This window comes from Danio rerio, chromosome 5, assembly GCF_049306965.1.
Source record: "Danio rerio strain Tuebingen ecotype United States chromosome 5, GRCz12tu, whole genome shotgun sequence".
Classification (NCBI taxonomy): Eukaryota; Metazoa; Chordata; class Actinopteri; order Cypriniformes; family Danionidae; genus Danio; species Danio rerio.
In genome coordinates this window covers 27,932,501-27,949,248 of record NC_133180.1, presented here as the reverse complement: position 1 = coordinate 27,949,248, position 16,748 = coordinate 27,932,501, and the positions used below count along the sequence as shown (strand labels likewise).

Here is a 16,748-nt window from a genome sequence, read left to right as displayed (position 1 = left end):
AAACTAACATCAGCAGAAAAGCCCTGCCACAAGCAAATGGTCAGACTTTGATTAAAGGTTACCAAAGCAAACTTTTTTCTGTGAATTAAGTTTTTTAATTGCATGCATTAACCCTTTTACATATACGATAACACTGGTGTGATTATTACGTTAAGGATATTCCAGACATTTTTCAAACGCAAATGCAAATTGTATTTTCAATTGCATTTTTCAATATGTGGATGCATAAGTTGTGATATAATCCAAATGCAATTGCAAATCCCAAATTACCGTTTGCATTTCCGCTTTTGAAAATATACACAGAGACTGCTACATTTCAATTGAAAAAGCAAAGACCACCTGTACGCGCTTTGAGCCTGACATAAATAAATAGCAATATTATTTGCCAAATTAGCTTTTTCTTTTTCTCTGTGTTGTGCATGCCATGTAAACTCAATTATAACCATAAATCCTTATGCATTTGAATTTCAGATGTTTACACAGAAACCTGTAAATCAGATGAGAGGCATGTTTTAAGGGTGCATTTAAGCGTCACAATTTAAGCATCCACATATTGAAAATGCTATTGAAATTACAATTCGTATCAATGTCATCAACTGCTAAATTAAAAATCTGACTTCTCATGCTGAGACACAACGAGATATGCGGTGTTTGCATTAAATGTATCAGTGTTTTTAAACAAATAACATCTATTTTAGGTTTCAGACATTCAAACACACATAACTACTAGCAAAACATAACATCTCAAATTTGTAAAAAATAAACAACAACAAAAAACACTATAGAATGGCAATAGTAATTATTTTTAAATATAACGCTTTTTTTTTTTTTTTATATATGTGTTTTTTTTTTACATAAGATACACACTGTGTATGTTACTAGAACATTTACTCTATTCCTCTCCCAGTTAAACAGTCGTTTACTTTCATTTAGTACGGAAATTATAAGTAAACATGTAAATCCAGCAGATCTTTTCTCTCTTGCAGTGTAGACTAAGCATGGCGATCCCTATCACCCATCATATATCAAATAATATGATCATTGTTAAATTGTTTAAAAGACATGTTCTTATACATATTTAAAAATTGGAATATTAAATAACTTACAGAATAATTAATCCATTTGTAAATATTTGAAAAGGGATAAAAGAAACAAAGCCAAATCTATAAATAATTGCAGTGTGTTATGATAAACTTAACTTGTCACCATGGGAATTTTAAAGTGATGCATGCTAAATAATGGTAACAATAAAACATTCATTAAGGGGGTCAACAGGACTACTTAGAAGTTACGTGTGAAATGGTTAGTTGTTCACCCAAAGAATAACAATATGCGCTAGCAAAATAAACATTGTAAATTGTGAATTTTCTTTTGTCTAGGAGAGCAAAATCTTAATGGCAAATGTTTCCGTTTTTGCAGAGAAAAGCTTACCTAAACAAAGCTAATATGTTGTTATTTCTTTTTTTTCTAGGATTAAAGATGCAGATTTGCCTGCATTGATTTTCCTGATAGGTCCCCTTTGAAATTCAAGTGTGCAATATATTGAGAGTTCTGTATGTGATGACGATGCAGCTGATGTCTTGAGCACATACTTACTTTGCGTGCACAATCCTCCAGTGCAGTTCTCTGTGCTTTGACCTTCTCCCTCACACATCTTGCCTCTGTGACGGGGTGGAGGATCGTTGCACTCCCTCCATCGCTGTCTCTCACACTGCGCACTACACATCGTCCACTCGCTCCACTCCTCCCAAACTCCATCCACTGCAGAGCAGCACAGCGGGGTAGCCGTTTAAGGAAGGTGAACAGCTGCTCTGGGCATTAACTGCACTTGGCAATGAACTTATGAGATTTCTAGAGACTTCATAAACTTGATTAAAAGTGTTTTAATGGTTCATCTCCTGACCAATACAAATTTCATCTGCATATTTTCAGTAAATCCAAAAAAATATGAAATGAATAAGGATAAAATGTCATCTTCAGCTTGTTCTAGTCTTAATTGGTTATTCATCCTGTTATAAAGCTAATAATAATAATAATAATAATAATAATAATAATAATAATAATAATAAAATGACTTATGGGATAATTCCACACTTCCCCAAACTCTAATCACCAGTTTATTCACTTTAAAACTATTCACAGGGCATATTTAACCACATTTATACGACATATAAGTTTCTCTCCACATCCTAATTGTAAGTTCTGTGAACCACAGCGTCCTGATACCTTTTTACATATGATGTGGGAATGTCTGGAGGTGCAAAAACTTTGGGATTCGGTGCTGGACATTTTATTGATAGTTACAAAAATTTGTTTCCCCAAAGATCCTGTATTGTTATTATTGAATGATAACTCTTAATTTCCCCTAAATGCAAATGTCTGTAAATTTTGGTTAGCTGCTTCAACTGCTACAAAGAAAATGTTGGTACAAAGGTGGAAACCATCTCATGGTCTCTCAGTTAAGCACTGGTTACATTCACTATTGGAAATACTATATCTGTAACTGTCATCAGCACGGATCAACCATGCTAAACTGGATATTCTTATGGTATGGAAAATCTATATATTCAACGTCAAAGAAATCTTGGACACTCGTCTGATACTACGAATGTCAAATTTAATGTAAATTATCTAACAGCTTGGTCTAAACTACAGTTATTCTGTGTTTCCTGATGTGCGTATAATGGGGTGGGGGGATGGGGAATATATATTAACAGATATATAATATCTGTTAAAAGTATTTTTCTATCTGATTGTAAAAAATTGAATATTTTCATTTTCGGGGGAAAAAAACTGAATTACAAAAAACAAAAAAAAAAGACTTGTGAATCTAAATTTGTACACTATTATTCATATGTTTGCTCTGTGAAATAAAAAAAAATCGTATCTATTAAGTATCTTATTTACCAAGGGCTAATTAAATTGTCTAAAAGTCAATGTAAAGACATTTATATTGTTACAAAACATTTCATTAACATTTTATTTTACTCTCACACACACACACACACACACACACACACACACACACACACACACACACACACACACGCAGACGCACACGCACACGCACACACACACACAGATTTATTTTATTTTTGCCATTATGACAGTAAATAAAATTTTACTAGATCTTTTTCAAGACACAGTGACATTTAAAGGCTTAACTAGGTTAATCAGGTTAACTAGGACGGTTAGAGTAAACCAAACCTGAAAAAACATAATCGAAAAAAAAAAAATTAGCTTAAAGGAGCTATTAATTTTGTCCCTAAAATGCTTTTTTTTTTTTTTAATAAAATAAACACTGCTTTTATCCTAGCCAAAACAAAACAAATAAAGACTTTCTCCAGAAGACAAAATATTATCAGACATACTGTGAAAAGTTCCTTGCTCTGTTAAACAATTTTTTAAAAACTTTTCTTTCTATACATCAAATAATCGAATAGAAAATAAACATTGAAAACTATTACTGTTTAGTAATTAATATTTTTCTAGTTAATATATATTTAGATAAAAAAAAATTAATTAAGCATTTGATCATGCGGTAAATATATAGCAGCAGTAATGTTGCTCATAATTTGTTTTGCTGCTTATACAGATGCATCATCACAGTATGTAAAGAAAAAAACACTATTAGATTAAACTTATTACAACTTAATTTCAACGCCATTGAATGGTTTATTGAAAATAATTACTTTAAAAATAAACAAGGAGTCAGCTAGGCACATAATTATTTAAATCATTCTTGATAGAGATCAAAACGTGACAATAACTAATAACTTTACCAGAACCAAATAAATCCAACTTTTGAGTAAAAATACTTAATTAGTTCCCTAATTTATCATATCAGTCAAATCAATGTATGATTCATTTAGAATTAGAACATTTATTATGCAAACCAACAATAACTTTGATCTGATCAAAAGACAAATTGAGTTTTCAAATGAATATATATTTAGATAAAAACATTGAAGTTGAACTAAGACTAATATTATATGAGGTTTGTAAAATTCTACTTTAAAAGTTACATGAAAGGTTATTATCAAATCCTGCCAGCATTCAAAATGAACTAAAAAGCCAAATCCAGCCAATGCTACAACCTTTTTAACATTGAAGTTCATGTCAGCTAAATAAATAAATGAATGCAACTTCGAAGTGAAATAAGGTAAGCATAAAATAGCTTTTGAATTAGTAATGACTAAATAATAACTAGTTAAGAAGCTTGATTTTTTCTATAAGTGATTAATAAAATGCATGTTTTAAAATTTAAACAGAAAACAAGTAGTTTCAATTATGACATTTTGCAGTATTACTGTGTTCCTGTATGTTAATCATATAAATGCAACCTTGGTAACATTAGAGACTTTTAATTTAATTAAGCATTTAATCAAGCTTCAAACTCTGAACAGTAGTTGCCACGCTGTGAACATATAACAGCAGTAATGCTGCTCATAATTTGTTTTGCTGCTTATACAGACACATTATCACAGTATGTGAAGAAAAAAATACTAAGAGATTGAACTCTAATTAAAAATTAATTTCAATGCCATTGAATGGCTTATTAAAAATAATTACTTTAAATATAAACAAGGAGTCAGCTTGGCACATTTAAATCATTCTTGATAAAAATAGATCAAAACAAGACGTTAATAACTCGGCCAGAACTTTTAGCCAAAGAAATCCTCTTTTTTATAAGTAATTGCAACATTTTCTTAATTAATTAGATTAGTTCCCTAATTGCCATCACATATCATATCAGTCAAATCATTGTGTGATTCATTTAGAATTAGACCAATTAAGCATTTTCAAGCTAAACGGTGTACAAATGATTAAATAAAAAACATTTATTATGCAAACCACTAATAACCATGCTTGATCTGATCGAAAAAGACAAATCGAGTTAAAACTGGAAAAAACCAAGCACAGCATGTACACTGACTCCGCTAAGATTAAATGAACCACACAACATTTCTTTATTCTCATATGTGAAATGAAGAATATAGTATGATGTCTAAAAAGTGCTACGCTGACTGAAAACCTCCTGTGAGTTTGGCAATGTGAGGTTGGCAGGGATCTGACCTGGACAGACTGCATTGCAGGCGATCTTCTGGACAGACATGCCCTCGCAGAAAGCCCCTCCGTTCAGAGGAGCAGGGTTCGTGCAGGTCCGAGAGCGTTTCTGAACTCCTCTCCCACAGTTCACACTGCAGGAAGACCACTCAGTCCACAGAGACCAACCGCCGTTCACTGCAGAGACAGAGAGATCAGCTGCTGAGTTAAACAACAACTGCCAAAAGAAACGCAGACTAGAGGTCAGGAAGAAAATCTTCACTTAAATGTGTGCTCTGACTTTTTGTAGCTCAGCTTTGAAACTGCATGTTTTACTTGTAAAACCAATGCCATTTATACTATTTTAAATCTGATTTGTTTTGATAGGGTCACACACTACAGGGAAAACCGAATGCTAAATGCAAATGATAAAATACTACTGAATATATTATTGTGGATAGTTACAGAGGTGACACAGTGGCTCAGTAGTTAGCACTGTTGGCTCACAGTAAGAAGGCTGGGTCAGTTGGCGTTTCTGTGTTGAGTTTGCATATTCTCGCCATGTTCGCGTGGATTTCCTCCGGGTGCTCTGATTTCCCCCACAGTCCAAAGACATGCGGTACAGGTGAATTGAATAAACTACATTGGTGACATGTGAATGCATTGTATGGATTTTTCCCAGTTCTAGGTTGCAGCTGGAAGGGCATCTGCTATGTAAAGCATATGCTGGATAAGTTAGTGGTTCATTCCGCCATGGCCATCATTACAGCCAAAGGAAAATTAATAAATGAATGGATAGTTACAGAAAACTAAGCAGTCTTATTCAAATCAAATCAGGTCTTTATTTGTCACATACACTTTCGTGTAGTGAAATTGAACCTCTAGCATTTAGAAAAGGAAGTAAGATACATCAGGAGAAAAAAAGAGCTCAATTTAGAGCTTTATGGAATGGCTGTGAATACTTTTGTACATGGGATTTTTCAGGTTTTTTATTTTTAATAAATTATAGGGTATTATGAGTAGAATTTTTAGAAAAAAAATGAATTTAATCCAATTTGGAAAAAGGCTGCAACATAAAGTGAAAAAAGGTAACCGCTATGAACACTTTCCAGATGCACAGTACAAGTCTTTATTTATCTTTGTAAAACAAATGGGGACTTTTTTTTTTTACAAAACCAGAAAGCTTTCTGTTCCTCTGTTGAAAGTCTATTTACCCAAAATATTGATGTTTCAAATGATTTATAAAGAGATCATAAAATAGACAGAAACTAACAAGGACTGTTTGTGTGACATTTCCTCATCCCAAAAATCTGTAAACAAAACTAAGCTACTGTAAATACAGCCTACAGCAGAGCCCACATACTATCTCCTCTTCTTTTGACTGCTTAAGAATGGCACTTCTTTCACTAACAACATAGCAAACATCAGCAAAAAGTACATACAGCCCTCCTACACTCTTCTCCCCTTAGAGATTGATGCTTCCAAACTTCTCCTTACTAACTGTCTACTACGAAAAAAAATCATCACTTAACCCTGCAGTACCAGATAACTGCAGATCTCTGACTCTGCTTCCCTTCCTGTCCAAACTCTTGAAAGATCTACCTTAACCGGCCAATACTCTGTACCAATCGGGCTTCAAAAGTGAGCCTTCCTCTGAGGCCGCTTGACTGGTGAGAACTACCTCAAAAGTGTCCATCAACATATTTTCTTGATCTTTCTGCTGACTAGAACATGTGAAGAATCCAATTCTTCCATCATTCTTCTCAGAATGGGTATCAGTGGCATTTTTCCTTACTACTTGGATGTGAATGAATCAATGCAACAGACCTCTCTAGCATTAAGCTAATGTTTGTTTATGTGAATGTCTTATTATGTCTTGCATTGACTGCTATACTGTGTGCACACTAGGTTAAGGTGAAGTGCAATTTTGTTATTCAATAGATAGTGTGGTTCAGCTATTATGTCGGTCATGTCAAACAATCTCTCTTTTCCCTCTTCATTTTGATATTTAAATTAAGGACAATTTAAAAGTCAGACTTTAGTTTAATTTAGCTTTTTTTTCTTATCTTTGGGACCACGTACATCTCAGCATAGGTCTTAAACTTAATTCCTGGAGGGCAGCAGCTCTGTATAGTTTTGCTCCAACCCTAAAAAAGCACAGCTGATCCAACTAATCAAGTTGTTCAAAAGAGTCTCGAACACCTTGATTAGTTGGATTAGCTGTGCTTGATTAGGGTTGGAGCAAAACTGTGCAGAGTTGCGTTCCTCCAGGAATTGAGTTTGAGACCCATGATGTGAAGAGTGTATATATCCTTCTATGATCAGGATTCACCTTTTTTACTTTGGCATATAATAAAACTATTAGTTTGTAAAGTATTCACCTGGTTTTGTAGTTTCTTTCTACACATTTCTTTTAAATGTCAGTTTTAAGTTTTGGACCGCATGGTAGTTGGAAGATTGGTAGTTTGTTTTTCACAAAGTATTGCCTTTTTCTTCATCCAATGATGCACCTAATTCATTCATTAATAACATAAATTATTTGTATTGCAAAGAAAACATGACAAATCAAATAAAAACACATTTTTTCAATTACTTTTTTCACTCTTGCTGACATACCAAATAATTTTGGAGCTAATTCAGTAGAAAGTTTATCATCATGCAAAAAAAAAAAAGAATAAATAAATAAAAAATTCAACTTTTGTAATGTTGTTATGTTGTAATGCTAAATATAATGATTAAATTGTGTGTATTATGACACTGTAGGACCAGATGAGAGATCCACCAATCAGAGAAGTACCCGAATATAGATCAGTTGTTTGACTGGATAAAATGAATGAATAATATCTGTACTTCCATGAGTCTTCAAGGCTGTAATAGTTTGCAACTTTAAATCTACTATATCATGCAGGAAAAAGCAATAATTTTTTTTATTATTACTGTTGTCTCTCACTTAGCTATACAATGCGATATTCTTAAAGATGTGAAGACAGAATGTTGCAGAGCATGCCTTATCTGAAAATGATATCAGCTTATGACTGCATAATTTTAGCCCCGATTTTGACTCGCCGACAGGTTGTGAGAAATCGGTGACAAATGCCTGAAATCACAGGCAAATCGGTGCTGGAGCAAGTGAGTGACCATCACACAGTATGAACTATCAAAGAAGCGGTCTGAGACAATTACCGATGAGTCGCAGATGCCTGTGAGATATTTGGCATGCTAATTATCTGGAGCTGTCGGCGATTCAAATCATGCTGTGTGAAATTAGTTGTAACTGAAAATGTCATCGGGGATCGCCTACAGCCAATGAGAGAGCAGCATTTACAAATATGTACATTTTCTACCCCATTAAAGGCTTCTTTCTCATTATATAGTTAATAACATAATATATACCACATGTTTTTAGCTGTGAGATGTAGTTTGAATGAAGTTGTCAGCCTATTGATTCTTCCTATTGTAAAGTCATGCAATGTGAAAGCCCCTGTCGCCGATACATCTTGCAGTGTAAACAAAGCAGCGACAAAACGCTAACCTTGATGGTCATGCAGTGTGAAAACATCTGTGACACAACTACTTTAAAAATCATGCAGTCTGAACTCGGCAAAAGTTTGCAAAAAGAGGAAGTATGTTTGGGTGCGGGCGCTGGAGTACTGCAGAATTTTTGACAAGTGACGAATGCCACTAAACTCCACCTATAACAGCTGTGTATAAATTACTTGAGTCAGGAAATGTAGAGTTGTTGTGTACCTCCTGAATGTAATGCTTGCATTGCATTGGCGATAACCAGAATTCTGTTAATAGAGTTATTCATTTGTACCTAAAACATTACTAATATTTTTGACATTAAAGAAAACCCTCTCCTGACCCTTTTTACTGAACACGTATGGAATTGGATAAATATTTCAACAATAACTTAGGTACTTAAAAAAAACAATAATATATGTCTCAGAAATAAAGGTAGAAAATATGTCACTGGGGCAGTACCTTTTTAAAAGTTACAGTTTTGTTCTTAGAAAGATCTTAAAGGTACATATAAATGCCCAAAAAGTACAAATGGTACCTCATAGTACCTTAAAAGTATAAAAGTGAACCTTAAAGGTACAAAAGTAAACCTTAAAGGCAGAGTGCAAGTTACAGGGGGTTTTAGGAGGGACTGACCAGAAGGATGTATGGAGGGGTCTGCCCTTTAATACTGAAATAGTTTGCTCTGATCTGTATTTTTAAAAATAATGTTAATAAAATAATAGATAATATAATTATGCATTTGACCACCCCTTTTATGGTTCATCCCATTGTGAGTGCATAATCACGCCAATCAGTCTATGCAAGAAAAAAATTCATTTAACAGAAACTGCAGATCTAGAGTACCGATAGACACTGTCAATGTTCGGAAGATTGTTTTCTAATAAAATAGTGATTTGTATCTACATATAGCTTGAAAGTAAAGTCAAATTAGATGCATAGTTTGTATAGTTTGCCCTACAATAACATCTGAAATAGCTAATCAGAGAATACTGTAGGTCAGAATTCACTAATCATTTCTCAAAACACTGAAAATTTTAATTTGCTCACTGATAAAAAGTACAAAAGGTATACTAATGTCCACCTGTATGGTACAAAAGTGTGAATTTTAAAAAGGAACCATCCCAGTCACAGCTTTTGTACCTTTATTTCAGAGTGTGCTGAGCTTAAAAAAAAAGCTGATTTAAAAATAAAAATCTAGTCATTTTTTATCATCCAATGTCATTCTTAAATGCAATTCTTTGATCCACACACACAAAAAAAAGATATTTTGTAAAGCACTAAACCTTTCTGACTTTATTTCATTGACAAAAAAGTTTTAAAGATTAAAAAGTGTCATGAGGGATGATGATTCAATTAGCACTTTTGGGCAAACTCCTGCTATTAGGGGTGTATAATTTAATAAGTTAGCAGTTAAATTGTGATAATGACGAACTTCACAGTGCTGTTGCAAGCTTTCAACCATTTAATAATATTTTTAGAAAACTGAGGAGTCAATGAAGCATATGGGTGCAGTCTTACCAAACACAACTACAGTAGCTGTAGTACTGCGTCTTTTTGCGACGATGTTAGTGGCGAGGCAGGTGTAGTTGGCAGAGTCGGAAAGTCTGGCTTCATTGATGATCAGATTGTGGTCAGCACGAGTGTCAATGTTGTCATCTTCAAGTGCGCTGACCAGTTCTTCATTTTTCAACCACTCCACCTGAAAAAAAGAGAAATATTTATTAACCAAGCTGTGAATATTACCCAAAGCTGCAAAGGAGCCCAAATAGGTACCAGAATCTATACACAATAAAAGTAGTACATTTTAAAAACTCTACTTTAATAGAGTAATTATTTATAATACATTCATTCATACCCCTGGAAAACACAATGGCTGAGAGCACCATTTGAGAAGAGGCTATTTGTGTTTAGCCAATTTCCTTCTTTATTACAACTTACTATCTAATCTATCAGATTTGGTCAGTGCCTTCAATAGAACATGGTTTATAAAATCAAATTCTAGCAGGAGCCGCAGCGATGGCCTCTTCGCCCCCTCATTCTCTGCTCTCATTACAGTGCTTTAAACTTTGTTCTATTCACGGCTCATTTCTCTGAATCGCATTAACCCTCATATATATAGTTCATAATATTCTTTAATTAGTTTGTGAGCTATATGACTAACCCAGATGCATAATTAGAGTAATTACATTGTATTATAAGGCTGTAAAATGCAGTTGGTGAAGTATGAAGTCAAATGGTACACTGTAAAAAAATGATTATAATTTAAAAGATCTGTTAAATGATACAGTTAAAAAAACTGTTAATTGGATAATGGAAAGTTCCCTTACTCTGTACAATCAAAACTATAATTGAATGAGGCATTTAAAGGGGACCTATTATGCCCTCTTTTAAAAGATGTAAAATAAGTCTCTGAAGTGTCTGTAAAATAAGTGTTTGTGTGAAGTTAAATGTGCCATTTTGGTGACTGTCACTTTAAATTCAAATGAGATTGTGCTCCCGTAGCCCTATTTTCTAAACAGGGTGAAGCTATTCCAATGTGTCAGCATAGTGGCAGATTTAAATACAAGACTAAGTTCCTATGCTAAAGAGGGAGAGATCGTCACTAATAGACAGGCCCCTTCCCCTCTGATTAGACGTATAAAGAGAAAGAGAAAATGCCAATCGAAAGTGTTTCTGCATTCTGTTTGTATGTATAATTATAAAAAATAAAATTAATACATTTTTACAATTACAAGCTGGTACAATTACAAGCTAATGCCACACAACTTTTTTTAGGCAAGGCAGGACATGGCAAGTCTATTTATACAGCACATTTCATTCACAGTGGAAATTTAAAGAGCTTTACATAAATAGGAATTAAAGAGACAAGAATAATAAAATAAAAACAAATAAAATCTGTTTCTGTGGGACTCATTCAGTGAAGGCAGTGTTTTCAGGCTTGATTTGAACGTGCCTAATGTTGGAGCACATCTGATCATTTCTGGAAGCTGATTCCAGCAGCAGGAGGCATAGTAGCTGAAGGTGGAATCACTCTGCTTTGACTGAACTCTTGGAATTTCTAGTTTATATGATCTTAAAACTCTGAGTGATCTATTCAGTGAGCATATCTGTAATGTATTAAGATCTTAGGCCAGGGGTGCTCAACCCTGTTCCTCGAGATCTACCCTTCTGCATAGTTCAGCTCCTACACTTACGAAGCACACCTGAACCAATTAACTAAGACCTGAACAGCGCTTGATCAATACAGGCAGGTGTGTTTGGATGGAACTGAAATCTGTAGGAAGGTAGATCTCCAGGAACAAGGTTGGCCACCCCTGTCCTAGGCCATTTAGTTATATATAGACATGTAATCATACTTTAAAATCTATTCTGAATGTAAGTGGGAGCCAGATTAAAGACCTAAGGACAGGTGTGATGTGCTCTGATTTTTTGGTTCTGGTCAGAATCCTGGCAGCAGCGTACTGGAGGAACTGTCTTTTTGGGAAGGCCAGTGAGGAGTCCATTACAGTAATCCACCCTGCTGCTGATAAAAGCATGAACAAGTCTTCACTTGAAACAAAGCATCTAATTATTGGTAATGTTTTTGGAGATAAGAGTATGCTGATTTACTTACTGCTTTAACATGACTACTGAAACTCAGATCTGACTCCAGAATCACACCAAGATTCTTGACCTTATTTTTTGGGGGGTTTGACCCTTAGAGCCACGGTGCGCATTCACCTCTATCTCTATTCCCAAAATTAATGACTTCATTACATTGGTAAAGAATATAAAGAATCATTAAAATTCTATCTCTAAAGTGACGTTTTTAAATTAGCAACGGATTTTGCTGTTCTGACGGTCAGCTGCAGTTTTGAATGAATGCCAGAAGAAAGTAGTTCCTCGTTAAAAAAAAAAAAAAGGATTTTTGAAACTCTTTGTGTCAGATTTTCATTTTTATATAAACAATTATGCCATTGAACTGTTGTATAAATGCAATATCGCACGAGTAGTAGTGGCCTCAAGCTAATGCACGCCTTCTACCAGCCATATCGCAATTATTTTGATTGATTTTATTTATTTTTTTTAATATTTTTTTTACCAAAGTTTGTTTTAAAAATCTACAAATATAGTAATGTTGTTACCTTTTTTTCTTGAAGCTGTTTTTTTCTGTTGTCTTTTCTTTACAAAATTCCACTTTTTTGTTTTATTTTTATTTATTGTATTGTTGAAAAACAAAAAAGCAAGTCTCACAGTCCCGACAACCTCATTACCCTGGTATATTGCAATAGCTTAAGAAGGTTTGTAGGCACTTCTCAGCTTAAACCAGCTAAGACCAACAAATCACCAGGTTAAAGCTGTTTTTTCAGCAGGGAGTAGTAAAGCGTGTGTACGGAAGCGCAGAGCACATTTCTCGTCCAATGTATTTACTCAAGTTTTCAGGGAAGCTTGGGAGCTGGAATAGGCAATTAGCACACAGCAAGCAGACCTCTCTGTTGAGACATTTGCCATGCTCTGCATTCTTGAGCACCACTTCCCCTTCGCTATTGAAAGAGTGAACAACCAGACATGACGAGGAAAGAAAAAAGAAATAAAGAAAGACAGGATAGAGGAAGAGAAAGAGTGAGAGGAGGAAAAGTAGGGGACAAATACAAATTAGCCAGGTGAATGTGTGGCAGAAGATGTGAGAAATGAATGGCCTAATTGGCACATTTGTTTCAATTACAGCGTGGCTAACAGTGGCAGGGCTGACAGAGGAGTTTCCACAGTCTCCAGAGGATCCTGTGATTTCATTAGAGCCTCCATCCTGCCTGTTTAAGGTCCTCTTGACAGGGGGAGATCAGCTGAAGTGAAGACCTTGCTGTTATCACAAGCACAGAGGCGAGTCTGCTGTCACCAGAAAAGCAGGACAGAAGGTCAGAGATTTTTGAACTTTGTAAACAGGCTATCAGAATCAGTTTTTTTTGCAGGTGATTTTTATAGTACCTGTGTGTGCTGGAGAAGAGGCTGTTGAAGCTGCTTCATATTTTAGCAGGGTAATTACTAAGATTAAACAGTTCTGATAGACAGCCCTCAGGGAGCAGAAATATAACGCCGCCTCGCTGACTGCGAATTCAATCAAACCCACACGCGCACAACACAATGACAAGACTGACACAAACAGACACACCTACAATCGCTTTGAAATTACTTTTGACACCAACCTTTGATAGTGCGGATGTGAATTTCTAGTACTGCTTTTGTTGTCAGCTTTGATATACAATGAGCCAGAAAAAAAAGTCAACAAACAGCTTTCAAATGAGTTTTCCATTTAAGCACGTCACTGCAAAATACACTTTACAAATGAATCACCGAAAATATATTTATGCTCTTGGTTGTTTTGTTGTCATTTGTTGAATTAGCATAAATGTTGCACATGAGTAGCAGTCAGAATATGAAGAGTAGATACCTACACATTGTAATCCATTGCTAATTACAATTTACATAGTGAAAACTGTAGTAAGTACACTCAGAAATGACTTTTGTTGCTTGTTCAAACTGTTTATTTTAAGGGCACATATTTTACCCCTCTTTCAAGATTTAAAAGAAGTCTTTTGTGTCTCCAGAATATGTCTGTAACGTTTCAGCTCAAAACAAACATCAGATTATTTATTATACTTTTTTAACATTAGAATTATCTGCTCTGAACACAAGGTAGCTGTTTATGTTGCATGTGCCTTACTGCTAGTTCCCCCCACCCACCTTTCCCACATGTCTGTCAGAGTGTGTCTCAATCTCTGGCTGCGTCAGATATACAGCACAGTGACAGACATGAAGGAAGCAGATCCCATGTACCATTTGTGAAAAATTTTACAGTAAGAACTTACCTATGATTATTTCACGCACGCACGCACACACACACACACACACACAGGGCACACATTCAGCTTTGCATATCTGTTTTTGCACGCAAATGTGACAGGATACATGTTAATATCCACTGCTGTTTGGATATCTGTTATGTTAATGTACAAAATAAACAGATTTAATGTCCCAAACTGGCATTGAAGCGTCTTCTTTTATAATTGTACTGACATGAAGCTGTGGTGATAAAGACGGTAAATTCGTTGTAATTCATTACAAACATGCAGGGTTTTAAACTTGAAAAACTTACCCATGACCACATTTGATGATGATGATTGATGATCATAGTGAGCTGAACAGATCTTTTAATCAAAGTTGCTTTGCGTATGTTCTGTCTTGTTGATATGATTATACGCGTTACTATGGAGACATATTAATACGCAGCTGTCAATTAATTGGGTGGGCAGGAAAATTGCACTTCATCTCATTGCGGTGGGCCTCAAAATGGGAGGGATTTGGATCCTATTTTAACGTCAGGAAAAAAAGAGACTTATTGTTTTTATAACAACCCAGTTCTGACCAAACTGCTTATAAACAATGATTTTCATCTTACAGGTATTGTTTCAATCCTTTAAAATGAGTTGAAACAACAGAATTAGATTTTTTTCCACCTAAATTTATAATAATCTGTGTTGGTACAACATAAAGGAACTAGAACCCAGAATTTTTACAATGTAAACTCTAAAAATAGTAGGTTACAAAATTTGGGTAAAATTCAGACAACCTTAATAGATAGGCTTATGAACTACAAATCCCATCATGCACTTCACACACACCTGCTTCTGGACCACTGATGATTACACACACACGGCTGGAAGCTGATCAAAGACTGATTACACAGACCAAAGTCTAAGTCTAATTTTTCCATGTTCCTTGACTGTCTTCTTGTTTTCATTATTTGCCACCTGTATTGGCCATTTGCATGTGACTTGATTACGCTTATGGATTTCCCTGTATGTATTCATTTGCTCCTGTGATTCAACCTTTCCTGTCTAATGAATCTAAATAAAGCTGCACGTAGATCCTCATTTTATTGTCACCCAACTTCCTGGTTATAATATTGATGTAAAAATACAAAGATAATGAAAATACATTACATTCTTTGTTATTTATTGGCATTGTTTTTTTGTTTTGTTTTTTTCATTATAAAATAAACTCAACCATAATGCGAAAATTAAACAATATATTTTAAATTAATATAATGTATGTAAACACTTTGTTTTTATTTGTATTTTATTTGTTTACTTAAGCGTCAGATGATTAAATGCTTGCCATATTAACTTTTCAGTTCATCTAAATATTGTAGGTCATAGGGGTTCTGCCGGGCGACAAAAAGGTGGGAATTCCAATGTCACAAACAGACATTAATAAACAACAAAATGGCATTACATGGCCAAAGTCAAAATATTTAGAATCCTTATATTATCCATGATACGGAAATAAATTTCACAAAATCATAACATGTAATCAATAAAAAGTACCTGTGACTTTGTTATGAGTATTTAAAATGTAACATATGCTGCATCCCAATTTGCCTAATTTTACTACATCCTAAAAGTATGTGCTTTTTTTGTGGAACAGACAATTATGTAAGCTTTGGGAAGTACTATTACCTCATTAACGGACCATTATGTTGCTTAGTAACATGCCCTGTCAATCATCTTGTCACATCATCCACATTTCTTTCATATTATATTTCCTACCATATTGGAAAAGCAGCAGCAGGTTAATTTGTCATTCACGAGTCTTTCATGCAGAGAAATCTTCTCAGATGTTTGCATAATTATGCATATAGGAGTTAATGACCAAATACATCTTTATAAAAGTCTACATAGTTATATATTAATTAACTCCAACTTCTTAATTTTTCAACTTCAACTTCTATAATTTTTTTATTCATATAGCACATTTACTTCATTCATTTATTCATTCTTACATATCTGCCATGTTTGTCAACACTTTTTATCCAGGTTTGTAGTTCTAATTGAATTCACATCCCACACACAATGTATTGTGGGTAATATTAGCCATTAGAGGAAGTATGGATATGCACTTCGAATGTTTTTGAGAAATAGTAGGCCATCCAAGTAACTTTGAATACTCATTTCAACATACTACATACTAATTCTATTTTTAAATACTATTTAAGATGGATATTATGCTAATTGAGAATATAATGCAGCAATATTCTTTTTAAAAATACATATTTTTTGGAATCTGGTGATCATTTATATTACATGTAATCTGTTTTTTTATTACACTTAAATTCACTATGTTTGACAATCCAGGCTAAC

The 16,748-nt window shown here is 34.3% G+C and overlaps 1 protein-coding gene across 3 annotated transcripts in view; it reads right to left on the bottom strand.

Moving 5' to 3' along the window:
* Positions 1–16,748, bottom strand: part of unc5db (unc-5 netrin receptor Db) — a 443,321-nt gene that overhangs the window by 56,281 nt on the left and 370,292 nt on the right. For all 3 annotated transcript variants that reach the window (XM_073952196.1, XM_073952195.1, XM_001342194.9), the window contains 3 exons: positions 10,090–10,270; positions 5,077–5,244; positions 1,597–1,761 (listed from right to left, as the gene is read on the bottom strand). In XM_073952196.1, coding sequence (XP_073808297.1) covers positions 1,597–1,761; positions 5,077–5,244; positions 10,090–10,270 — 514 coding nt within the window. The remainder of the gene's footprint in view (positions 1–1,596; positions 1,762–5,076; positions 5,245–10,089; positions 10,271–16,748) is intronic.